Source organism: Hypanus sabinus, chromosome 7 (genome assembly GCF_030144855.1).
Source record: "Hypanus sabinus isolate sHypSab1 chromosome 7, sHypSab1.hap1, whole genome shotgun sequence".
Taxonomy (NCBI): Eukaryota; Metazoa; Chordata; class Chondrichthyes; order Myliobatiformes; family Dasyatidae; genus Hypanus; species Hypanus sabinus.
In genome coordinates this window covers 6,570,835-6,584,043 of record NC_082712.1, presented here as the reverse complement: position 1 = coordinate 6,584,043, position 13,209 = coordinate 6,570,835, and the positions used below count along the sequence as shown (strand labels likewise).

At 45.1% G+C, this 13,209-nt stretch overlaps 1 protein-coding gene across 1 annotated transcript; it reads left to right on the top strand.

Annotated features, from left to right (window-relative positions):
• The first annotated feature begins 325 nt into the window (after positions 1-325).
• adra2c (adrenoceptor alpha 2C) lies at positions 326-5,260 on the top strand. The gene has a single exon (XM_059974121.1). It carries the CDS (start codon positions 574-576, stop codon positions 1,807-1,809), a length of 1,236 nt encoding a protein of 411 aa, XP_059830104.1. The 5' UTR covers positions 326-573; the 3' UTR covers positions 1,810-5,260.
• The last annotated feature ends 7,949 nt before the right edge of the window (positions 5,261-13,209 follow it).

The following is a 13,209-nucleotide window of genomic DNA, read 5'->3' as shown; positions in this document are numbered from 1 at the left end:
CGTTGTCTTTACAAATTGACATTAAGAAAGGAACAATATTAACTGCGGCAATAACTTACATTCAATCCTATTTAATACGTCTGGAGAACAGCGCCTGGCGTCTCGTCATTCACCAGCTGATTGGACCTACCTGAAGAGGGAGAAAGGGAAGGCGGGGAGGGAGGAAGAAAAGGGGCGGTGCTCTTCTGTGATGGGCGCAGAGGAGAGCCAATGGGAAGGAGGCACCGGACGAACCGGGCGCGGCGGCCGCCAATGGCTGAGGGAGGTGGGGGGTTTGAGTGGGTGGGCGTGTCTCTCCGGCCGGAGCTGGCAGTGCCCGCGGAAGCGCTGAGGTGCCCCGACGCTTCTGCATGCCGGTGGTAGGCTCGACTCCCACAAGAGGTGGGAGCCCCTCAGAGCTTGGAGTGAAGACAGAAGCCCACCCAACCCTCCTCCCCACTGTGCTGTGGGAGAGTGGAGAGGAGGAGTGAATGGTCACCGGGTGGGGGTCCCGACCATGAGAGGGGGTCCCGGCGGCTCCCTGAAGTTACTCACTCGTTGGCGGGAGGTGACAGCCCCGGCCTCCCCCTGACCATGGAGGCTGGGGCCAACTCCAGCAGCCCTCTCCTCAACGCCTCCCGCCCGCGGCCGGCGCCCGATCTCGGCCGCTACTCGCCGGAGGCCGTAGCTGGGCTCTCCGCCCTGGTGGGGCTGCTCATCCTCTTCACGGTGGCGGGCAACGTGCTGGTGGCGATCGCCGTGTTCACCAGCCGCGCCCTGCGGCCACCCCAGAACCTCTTCCTGGTGTCGCTCGCCAGCGCCGACATCCTGGTGGCCACTCTGGTCATGCCCTTCTCGCTGGCCAACGAGCTCATGGGCTACTGGTACTTCGGCACGGCGTGGTGCGACATCTACCTGGCCCTGGACGTCCTCTTCTGCACCTCGTCCATCGTCCACCTCTGCGCCATCAGCCTGGACCGCTACTGGTCCATCATCAAAGCCGTGGAATACAACCTCAAGAGGACACCCCGCAGGATCAAAGGGGCCATCGTGACCGTGTGGGTGATCTCGGCTCTCATCTCCTTCCCTCCGCTCCTGTCCCGGGACCGCACGCTGGAGGAGGACCAGACTTACCCAGCTTGCCGGCTGAACGACGACACCTGGTACATCCTGCTGTCCTGCGTGGCCTCCTTCTTCGCCCCCTGCGTGATCATGGTGCTGGTGTACGTCCGGATCTACCAGGTGGCCCGTCACAGAACCAGGGGCATGTCGGTGCGGAGGGACCCTCCCGAGGGCTCGTCCCAGACTGAGGAGGTGGCGGGAGGTCCCAGGGCACCGGACGACAGACAGAACGGGCACTGTAGCCGAGCGGGCGAGGAGCCGCCCGATGTCGAGGTGGACGAGAGCTCGACCTCGGAGGAGAAAGGTCGCCGGAAACAGGCGGCCAAGAAGGACTCCTTCTCCAAGCGCTCCAGCCGCCTCTCGCAGTCGAGCAGCCGCTCGTTCGTGGTGTTCTCCACCCGCAAGAGACGCCGGAGCAGCCGTGCGTCCAGGAGCAAAGTGTCTCAAGCCAGGGAGAAGAGGTTCACCTTCGTCCTGGCCGTGGTGATCGGGGTGTTCGTCATCTGCTGGTTCCCGTTTTTCTTCAGCTACAGCCTGTACGGCATCTGCCGGGAGCTCTGCCAGGTGCCGGAGACCCTCTTCAAGTTCTTCTTCTGGATCGGCTACTGCAACAGTTCGCTCAACCCGGTCATCTACACCATCTTCAACCAGGACTTCAGGAGAGCTTTCCAAAAGATTATCTGTAAAGCCAGGAAGAGGCACTTCTAACGCCAGCCCAAACCGGGGTTTAGCATTCTAAACCGGTGAACTGTTGGGTTGGATACAAGTTTACATTGTATTCCGTGTATATAGTATGTATATTGTATGTACATAATATATACATTGTATGTATGTGTATGGTGTGTGTGTGTGTATATAATATGGTATGGATCTAAAATGTAAGTATATGGATATACTGTACTTATTTTCGGTCATTTTTAATTGGATATATTTATTATTTTATATTGGTTTGATCTACAGAGTTTGGTTTTATATATAAAATGGTGAAATTTTAAATATATTATGTGTATCACTATATATTGATTTTGTATATAAAAGGTGATTTTTATATAATGCTTGAACCACTTCATATATAAAATCAATTATAGGCGTAAGAGTTTGATCAAAGATGGTTTTATATATAAGTAAGTTGCTTTATTTGTACACAAGATTGCATATAATGTATAATTTTATCTAACCAGCCAAGCTATGGAAGAGTTAAAGTCCAGTTATCTTTCAGTCACTACACTTTCTGATGCCCCTGTGTTTTCTATGTGTTATCTGACTGTCTTCCCCACACCAAACCCCCTAACCATCCCACCCCCACCCTTCACTAGCGAAAATAAATGGCTGGAAAGATCACACTGTTCGCCAGAACTAAGAGATGATTTTTTTAAATGTAAAAGTTGGTGGCTATTTTGGGAGTTCACTTATTGGTCAGATTGCTTCTTCAGATACACGCAAGCCATTGATGGCTTGTAGGAAGCAAGGGTTAAAACATAAAAATCAGAAATAAAGCGCATTTTCTTTTGTTGGCAGAAAATTGGCCTGCAGTGTAATGTAAGTGTTTTTTTTAAGCCAATTGATCCAAGCATAGCTGGTCTTCACTGTTAGCTCCAAATTCACCATTACAGTGATTTCTCCCAGTGTGATTCACAAGCCATAAGCGAATCCCTTCAGAAATTTTGCAGTGCCCCAGAGGGCAGTACTGAATTAGGTTGTAACTACAGTATATCATTATGTAAGTTTTTCAGCTGCTAAGAAGTTGAAGCAGGTGATACATGAGCATTTGAATAAGTACATGAAATCAGAATCGGGTTTATTATCACAGATTGGGTCATTAAATTTTCTGTTTTGGGGCAGCGGTATGGTGCAATTCATAAAATATACTATAAAATACCATAAGAAATTTACGCTGTGGCCGCTTTATGAGGTTCACCTGTACACCTGCTCGTTAATGTAAATATCTGATCAGCCAATCATGTGGCAGCAACTCAATACATAAAAGTATGCAGACGTGGTCAAGAGGTTTGGTTGTTGTTCAGGCCAAACATTGAAATGGGGAAGAAATGTGATCTAAGTGAATTTGACTGTGCGGTGATTGTTGGTGCCAGACGGTGTGATTTGAGTGTCTCAAAAGCTGCTGATCTCCTGGGACTTTCACACACAACAGTCTCTGGAGTTGACTGGAGAGACAAAAATCCAGTGAGCAGCCGTTCTGTGGGCACAAATGTCCTGTAAATGAGAGCGGTCAGAGGAGAGTGGCCAGAATGGTTCATGCTGACAGGAAGGCGGCAGTAACTCAAATAACCATATTATAGGAGCGCACTACAGCATCTCAGGACCCAAAACCTCGAACTTTGAAGCGGATGGGCTATGGCAGCAGAAGACCACAAATGTACACTCAGTGGCCACTTTATTAGGTACAACGGGTACCTTGTAAAGTGGCCACTGAGTTGTGTATATATAAAAAAACAAATAGTGAGGTAGTGTTCATTGTCCATTCAGAAATCTGAACAGAGAGGGAGGGATATGGGTTGCAAGCAAGTAACTTGCTAGCTGAGCTACTTGGTCAGCATGAAGTTGTTGGGCTGAAGGGCCTGTATCTGTGCCGTATTGTTCTATCTTTAACTCTGACTTGTGAAGTAAACACACTGATGATTTTTACACCATGAATTGTGTGTGTGTGTTCGAGCAAAATTGCCTTTGGATAGTGTTCAAGTTTCAGCTGTCCCGGTGGACTGAGGTGAGAGAAAGCAATAAGCTCATATGTCTGCTAAAGGTGATGAACAGAAAGGAACCAAAACTGGGAGGCTCAAAGGAGGCAAACAACTAGAGTTGCTAAAAATCTGACCGGACAGTACAACATAGAATCTGACCATCAGCTCACCGTTTTCATACAGAAGTTGTTGCCCACTGCACTAATCCCACTTCCCCGCATTAAGTCAAGTTTATTGTCATTTCACTACATGTATGCTGTCAAACAAGACGTTTCTCTGAACCAGGGTGTAAAGCACTGTAGTATACGTAACACACAATAACTTACGAAAGTCAGAATGAAGCGACAGATTAGCCAATGAGTTATGCGGAAAGGTTAACCATTCTCTGGAGCATAAGAAAATAAGGGTAGATTTGATAGCAGTGTTCTGAATGATGAGGTGTACCGACCTTACGTCAGGGGAACAGAATTAGTCTATTAGGCCCATTGAGTCTGCTCCACCATTTGATCATATCTGATTTATTATCTCTCTCATCCCCATCTCTCTCATCCCCATTCTCCTACCTGTAATCATACTCTAATCAACAAGGTCCAAAACCGTCCTTTGTACCTCCCTCTGCAATTGGATCCTTGACTTCCTCACCAGGAGACCACAGGCTGCAGATCGGAATTAACATCTCGTCCTCTCTGACTATTGACACTGGTGCACCTCAAGGATGCATGCTTAGCTCACCGCTCTACTCTCTATACCATGACTGTGTGGCTAGGCACAGCTCAAATTTCATCTAGAAATTTTCTGACGACACAAGCAATATTGGCAGAATTTCAGATGGCGGCGTACAGGAGCGAGAAAGACCAGCTGATTTAGTGGCGTTGCAACAATCTTACCTCAACATCAGTAAGTCCAAGGAATTGATTGTGGACTTTAGGAAGGGGAAGTTAAGGGACCACACACCAGTCTTCTTCAAGGGATCAGAAGTGGAATGGGTGAGCAGTTTCAAGTTCTTGAGTGTCAACATCTCTGAGGATCTATCCTGAGCTCAATATATTGATGCAGTTACAAAGGAAGCACCACAGTGGCTACATTTCATTAGCAGTTTGAAGATAATTGCTGTTTCACCAAAGACACTTGCAGATTTCTAGATTTCTACAAATTTCTACATGGAGAGCATTCTAACTGGTTCCATCACTCATTTGGTCTGGAGGGGCATGCACAGGATCGGAAAATACTGCAGAAAGTTGTGAACTTTTCCAACTCCATCAACTCCTAGCCTCCCCTTCCTTCATGACAAAAGGCAATACCTCAAGAAGGCGACATTCACCATTAAGGTTCTCCATTACCCAGGATATGCCCTCTTCTCATTGCTGCCATCAAGGAGGAGGTACAGGAGCCTGTAGATACACACTTAATGTTTTAGGAACAGCTTCTTCCCCTCTGCCATCAGATTTTTGAAAGGACAATGAACCTAAAAACACTAGCTCAGCATTTTCTTTCCACTCTTTTTGCGCTTCTTACTTCATTTTTTATATATATATTTATTGTCGTTTTTAGCTTTTTTATTATGTATTGCAATGTACAACACATACCAGTGATATTAAACCTGATTCAGACCTTTGACCCCCTGATTAATCAAGAACCTATCAGCTTCTGCTTTAAATATACGCAATGATTTGGCCTCCACAGCCGTCTGTAGCAATGAATTCCACAGATTCACCATCTTCTGGCTAAAGAAATTCCTCATCTTTGTTCTAAAGAGACATCTGTCTATTAGGCCGTGCCCTCTGGTTCCCAGTTTAGAAAATATCCTCTCCCTTCCCCATCTGTCTCTGTGTCCTTTCTATTGTCAGTACATTTCAAAGAGATCCCCCCCACCCCCATTCTTCTAATCTTCAGTGAGTACGGCCCAGAGGCATCAAATACTTCTCATATGTTGCCTGGATGATTCTTGTGAACTTCCTCAGGACCCTCTCCAATGCCAGAACATCTTTTCTTGGATAAAGGGCCCAAAGCTGCTCACAATAATCCGTGCAGACTGAGCAATTCCTTATAAAGCCTCAGCATTACATCCCTGCTTTTATATTCTAGTCCTCTTGAAGTGAATGCTAACATTGCATTTCCCTTCCTTACTGTCAACTCAAAGTGGAGGTTGATAGGTTCTTGATTAGTTAGGGACCCTAACCCTAATGCGGCATTAAAGGTTATAGGGAGAAGGCGGGGAAGTGGCGTGACTTAAAGCGGAGGGTGATACGTTCTTAATTTATTCAGGGTGTCAAAGTTATGGGGAGAAGGCAGGGGATTAGGGTTGAGAGGGAAAATAAATCAGTCATGATCGAATGGTGGAACAGAATTGTTGGGCTGAATAGCCTAATTCTGCTCCTATGTCTTTTGGTCTAATTGTTGTAGCAGGCATGATGCAACCAATGTTAGAAGGAACTATTTCCCTCCAGTGGTACTGGCATTCAGCTGCCAGGTGTCTCTGAGTACCGGCAAACAGGTGCAGGAGTTGTTAGAGCTGCCAGAGTTTCAGAATGGAGGCATCTCGAGTTGGCTTCAGGAACACACAACACTCTGGAAAGATGAAATCAAACAGAAGACGTTGGCAACACCCAGTGTCAGCTGGAATCACTGAAGTGGTGAATGATGCAGAGAGAAGCGAGGGGATGGGTGGAGGGAACAGGAGAAGGTAGGCGTCATACCTGTGATGAAGCTGGAGATAAGTACATCAGTGCATAATGAAAGAGTTCTGGAGGAGGTGTAATTCTGAAGGTACAAGGAAATTAATAAAATCTGAAATTAGCTGGATTTAAAAATGAGTGAATGCTGGAAACTGGTGACGCTGATGATCTTCTTTCACTCACGTTGCTGTTGAATCTAGAAGGCTGTAATGTACCGGGTCAGAAGGCTTGGGCGTTGAGATTAAGGTAAAATCCCGCAGCTTTGTGACAAGGCAGGTAGTGTACAAGGTGATTTCCTCCCCCTTCATCAACCCCTGTCCCTCTCCAGCTTCTCGCCTTTGTGCGAGTGCTAGGACTTGCTCAAACGGAACTTTTCACCCACGTCAAGCTGTGGTACAATCTCCCCGGGGGGCAGGGGCAGCGGAGGCAGGCTGTACTGATTCATTCAGACGCAAGTGGAACAGCTATATTTCTGGAAATTGCACCAGTATTTTAGCAAGACTAATTTGAGTCATATCTTGTGGTGTCTGTAGTATGTTAGGGAGAAACGGATGATTATGGATGAGAAATTCTTCTTCCAATTAAATGAATGGGACTGATCCTGGTATCATTAGTGGAACTGAGTTTCACAATGAAGCAATGCAGAAATTTATAATTAAATTTTACGTCTAGAGCAAATGATCTGATGGCTAATTTCTAGGTGACAGTGCTCCACTATTGGGTGTTCCTTCTTGTTTTGACTGAGGCTACGCTAGATTGCCTACCTCATTAACATAGAGCATATCATCCATTGGGGGTATACAAGAGGCATAGACTCTTAGACATAGGAGCAGAATTAGCCCACTTGTCCCTTTGGGTCTTCTACCAAACAGAATTATGGAAGCAACATTGCCAGAAGGGCTGCAACAGTTCAAGGAAGCAGCTCACCTTCTCGCTCGCAATCAGAATCCTATTTGCCATGTTGTCTTGTGGCACAGGCACAATGAAAACAACTTAAATTTAAAAGCATAGAATTGTGCAGGCCCTTCGGCCCGTGATGTGTGCTGACCTTTTAACCTACTCTAAGCTCAATTGAACTCTTTCCACCCACGTAGCCCTCCATTTCTCTGTTTTAATTCTTACCTGTTGACAATTTCTTAAGGATAATTAAGGGATGAGCAATAAGTGCTGGCAAGGATTCCATCCAGATAGAAAAGACAAAAATAAAATGCTTATTTAAAGGATTGTAAAACTTAAACTACAGCAGGGGTTGCCAAGCTGGGGTCCACAGACCCCTTGGCTAATGTTTGGATTCCATGGTATAAAAGGAGTTGGGATGGACCCTTTGTCTTGCCCAACATGGCAATTTGATGTTTAATGAAGTGACTAAGGATGCATCTACAAGAAACACTGTTGCAGGAAAGCAGCAACCATCAGCAGAGATCCTCACCACCCAAGCCAAGCTCTTTGCCTGTCACTGCCATCAGGTAGAAGGTACAAGAGTCTCAGGACTTGCACCAGCAGGTTCAAGAAAAGTTACTACATCTCTGCTGAGATGTTCCCACAACCAATGACCTCACTTTAGGAACTCTTTATCTTGTTATTTCATGTTCTCGTTATTTATTTAAATTTGCATTTGCACAGTTTGATGCCTTCTGCACTCTACCTGATCTTTCGTTGATCTTGTTATAGTTACTGTTCTACAGATCTGCTGAGTATGCCTGAAGGAAAATGAATCTCAGGGTTAGATGTGCTGACATATACAGTATGTACTCTGATAATAAAATGTGCTTTGAAATTTGAACTTTTGAACTTAGAAATCTATTCGAACAATATTAATGATTGCTTACAATTTTCCCTCCTTCCATCAGGTAGAAGATACAGAAGCTTGGGCCCGGTATTACCAGACTCAAGGACAATATTTATACTGCTGCTATAATACTCTCAAATGGACCTCTTGCATGATAAAGGTGAATCCTTAATCTCACAGTCCACCTCAAATATTAATTGGCCTAAACCAATTGGAGTGTCTTTATTTATTTATTTATTTTGAGGCACAGCCCAGTAACAGGCCCAACAAGCCTGTGATTTACACCCGTGTGACCAATTGTCTGACTAACCGTTGTGACTTTGCACTGTAGGAGGAAACTGGAGCATCTGGAGGAAACCCACATGGGCACGGTGAGAATGTACTCTATATAGATGGAATTGAACCCAGTTCATTGGAGCCGTGTGATAGTGTTACACTAACCACTACATTACTGTGCCACCCATGTTATTGCTGTTCTGTAAATTAGTAAGATAGAAGTAATGTGGGAAACTTGAATTATTAGCCTTTGCTTTTGATAATAAACTCCCACAGGAAAACTGTCTGAAAGCACTTTGTTGAGAAGTCAGAAGAATGGGGTTGAGAGGGATAATAAATCAGATATGATGGAATGGCAGAATAAATGTACTAAGTGGCCTAATTCTGTTTCTATGTCTTATGATATTTAGGACCCAACATCTACAATTTAATTAAATCTCTAAGTGTGGCAGAGAGCCAAAAAAGGCAAGTTTTTGGAAAATTGGTAATTGGTTTATTATTGTCACATGTACAGTACTGCGCAAAAGTACTGGAGAAGCTAAAGTCAGTTGTATCATTATTACAGTGGAGTAAAGGGAACTATGTGAGAGAGCAGCTGGCCAGAATTGATTGGAGAAAAAAACACTGGCAGGGACGATGGCAGAGCAGCAATGGCTGGAAACTCTGGAAGCAAGTCAGAAGGCACAGGATAGATACATCCCACAAAGGAAGAAGGAATCTAAAGGCAAGATGACACAACTGTGGCTAACAAGAAAAGTCAAAGCCAATACAAAAGCCAAAGAGAGAGCATGTAACAGAGCAGAGATTAGTGGGAAGTTAGAGAATTGGAAAGCTTTGACAATGAACAGATGACAATGAACAAAATAATTAAGAAGGTAAAGATGGAATACAAAAGTAAACTAGTCAATAATTCAAAGAGGACACCAGAAGTTTTTTTGCAGATATAGAAAGAGAGGTGAGAGTGGATATTGGATCGCTGGAAAACAATGCTGGAGCAGTAGTAATGGGGACAACAAAATGGCGGACAAACTGAATAAGTCAAATTATCTCTTCTTAGGCTTCCAGCCAAGTACAGGTATCGATTTTAACTGATGTTTCGATGACAAACTCTGCCATCTTCATTAGGATGATACATTCTGAGCTCATGAAAAGTTTATTCATCATATACACTGGGAAAGGATGGGATCCTTTTTGAACTGAATAGGTATTTTGCATCAGCCATCACTGGGGAAGACCCCAGCAGTATGGTGGAAATTCCAGATGTCAGGGTCATGAAGTGTGTGGAGTTGCCATGACTAGAGAGAAGGTTCTTGGGAAACTGAAAGGTCTGAAGGTAGATAAGCCACCTGGACCAGATGGACTACACCCCAGGGTTCTGAAAGAGGTGGTTGAAGAGATTGTGGAGGAATTAGTAATGATCTTTCAAGTATCATTGGATTCTGGAATGGTTCGAGAATTGTAAATGTTATTCCACTCTTCAAGAAGGGAGAGAGGCAGACGAAAGGAAACTATAGGCCAGTTAGTCTGACCTCAGTGTTTGGGAAGATGTTGGAGTCGATTATTGAGGATGAGGTCTCAGGGAACTTGGAGGCACATGATAAAATAAGCCGTAGTCAGCATGGCTTCCTCAAGGGAAAATCTTGCCTGACAAATCTTTTGGAATTATTTGAAGAAATAACAAGTGGTATAGACAAAGGAGAATAGGTTGATGTTGTGTATATGGATTTTCAGTCGGCCTTTGACAAGGTGCCACACATGAGGGTGCTTAACAACTATGAGCCCATGGTATTACAGGAAAGATTCTAGCATGGATAAAGCAGTGGCTGGTTAGCAGGAGGCAATGAGTGGGATTAAGAGGAGCCTTTTCTGGATGGCTGCCGGTGACTAGTGGTGTTCCACAGGGGTTTGTGTTGGGTCTGACTCTTTTTTCATCATGTCTCAATAATTTGGATGGTGGAACTGATGGTTTTGTTGCAAAGTTTGCTGACTATATGAAGATAGGTGGAGGGGCAGGTAGTTCTGAGGAAGCAGAGAGGCTACAGAAGGACTTGGACAGATTAGGAGAATGGGCAAGGAAATGGCAGATGGAATAAGTGTCGGCAAGTGTATGGTCATGCACTTTGGTAGAAGAAATGAAAGGGCTGAATATTTTCTAAATGGAGAGAAAATACAAAAACTGAGAGACAAGGAGTCTTGGGAGTCCTTGTGCAGGATTCCTGAAAGATAAATTTACAGGTTGAGTCGGTGGTGAAGAAGGCAAATGTGATGTTAGCATTAATTTCAGGAGGACTAGAAAATAAAAGCAAGAATGTAATGTTGAGACTTTATAAAGCACTGGTGAGGCCTTACTTGGAGTATTGAGAGCAGTTTTGGGCCCCTATCTTGGAAAAGATGTGCTGAAACTAGAAAGGGTTCAAAGGGTCCTGCTAAAGGGTCTCAGCCCGAAACATCAACTGTACTTTTTTCCACAGATGCTGCCTGGTCTGCTGAGTTCCTCCAGCATGTTGTGTGTGTTGCTCGGATTTTCAGCATCTGCAGATTTTCTCTTGTTAACAAAAATGATTCCAGGATTGAATGGTTTGTCATATGAAGAGGTCTGAAGGCCCTGGGCCTGCATTCACTACAATTTAGAAGAACGAGGGGTGACCTAATTGACTGATGAAAGGCCTTGATGGAGTGGATGTGGGGAGGATGTTTCCTGTCGTGGGAGAGTTTAAGTCCAGAGGACAGAGCCTCAGAATAGAGGGGCATCCTTTTGGAACAGAGATGAGGAGGAATTTCTATAGCCAGAGAGTGATGAATCTATGGAACTCTTTACCACAGGCAGCTGTGGAGGCCTAGTCTTTATGTATATTTAAGGCTGGGGTTGATCGATTCTTGATTGGTCAGGGCATGAAGGGATTCGGGGAGAAGGCAGGAGATTGGGTCTGAAAGAAAAATTGAATCATCCATGATAAAATGGCGGAGCAGACTTGATGGGCCACATGGTCTAATTCTGCTGTATGATAAATATATTACTAGGGTGTCTCAGACTTTTGCACAGTACTGTAGTAATTTCAGCAATTGCTCTGTACTGCAAAACAAAATAATAAAATTTCCGGACATGTGATAAGTCTGATGCTGATGTGGGTCACTATTGTGGACTGAGAGTGGGAAGGGGCAGAGAGAGGGGAATCCTGGTTGGGAAAAGGGGAAAGGAGAGAGGAGAGACCGGGAAGCACCAGAGAGACATTCTGTAATGTGTCTGCTCTCTGGCCATGGCCCCACCCCTGGCACATATTCTCTGCTACCTGTCCCACACCCCTCCCGCAGTACCTCCACCCTCGCCATTCCCAATATCCTTTGCTCCCGCCAGATTTTCAAGCTTGCTCTCCGCTCCACATTGATAAAATGACTACAGTACTGTGCAAAAGTCTTAAGCACCCTAACTGCCTATATACCTAAGACTTTTGCATGACTGTGATTATGTAGTGAAAAGCTTTTGTTTGTGTGCTATCCATATGTAAGCACAATGAAGTAGACCAACAGGAAGGCAACAACAGAATGCAGTGTATTGTTACATTTACGGAGGAAGTGTGTAGACAAGTACATAGCAAGGGCATGACGAGCTGGGTTAAGAGACCGAGGGGTCTGTGTAAAAGTCATATTACAGCAAATTGGAAATTGTCTTTTAGCCAACAAGGCTTTACAAGGCTTTGTATTTACAAGGCTTTGCATCGTCTGCCTGACGGAAAGTGGGGGAGGAGAGAATAACCGGGTCACTGAGATGTCAGTGGAGGGGGGCCTGGTTTTCATCATAAATTGGGCTGGGTTCACAACTCTTTTTTGTGGCCTTGTGTGGAGCAATTGAAATACCAAGCTGTGATGGACCTGGAGACAATGCTATCTGCAAAAATTACTGGTGGTGATTGGAGAGCTGCTAAACTTCCTGTGCAAGTGCAAGAGAGATGGAATGAACTCCACATCTCTGAGTCTATGGCTCCATGGACTCACGTTCACATTGTCGCTCATTGATAATGGCTGAGGTAATAGATCAGCTTGCAGTGTTACGTACCCAAGGCTTTTTCACAATGCTTTGTTCGTCACCACGGAGTCGAAAGCAAGTTTGTAAATCTGGTGGGAGCAAGCAAAAAAAACTGGATAGGTAAATGGACAGGAAAGCAATAGAGGGTTATGGGCTGAGTGCAGGTAGGTGGGACTAGGTGAGAGTCAGCGTTCGGCACGGACTAGAAGGGCCGAGATGGCCTGTTTCCATGCTGGAATTGTTATATGATTATAAGGGATATTGGGAATTGCACGGATGGAGTGCCGTGGGAGGGGTGTGGAACAGACGGCAGAGAAGGAGTGTCAGGTGTGAGAGGGTGGTGCAGGTGCAGACATACCTGAATCATGAGGCAAGGTCATTCGATTCCCACCAGCTGGTTTATTGACCATTACAGAATGTCTCTCTGGTGCTTCCTGCTCCCTCCCCTCTCCCTTCCCCTTTTCCACTCTCCAATCACAATAGAGACCCAGATCAGAATCAGGTTTATCATCACTCACATATATCATATAATTTTTTGTGGCAGCAGTGTAGTGCAACACATAAAATTGCTACAGTACTGTGCAAAAGTCTTAGTCACCTTAGCTATATAGGTGCCTATGACTTTTACACACTAATGTAAGATAA

Bases quoted from the DNA above. Each gene is read 5' to 3' on its own strand.
- adra2c (XM_059974121.1), top strand. From the start codon at position 574: ATGGAGGCTGGGGCCAACTCCAGCAGCCCTCTCCTCAACGCCTCCCGC.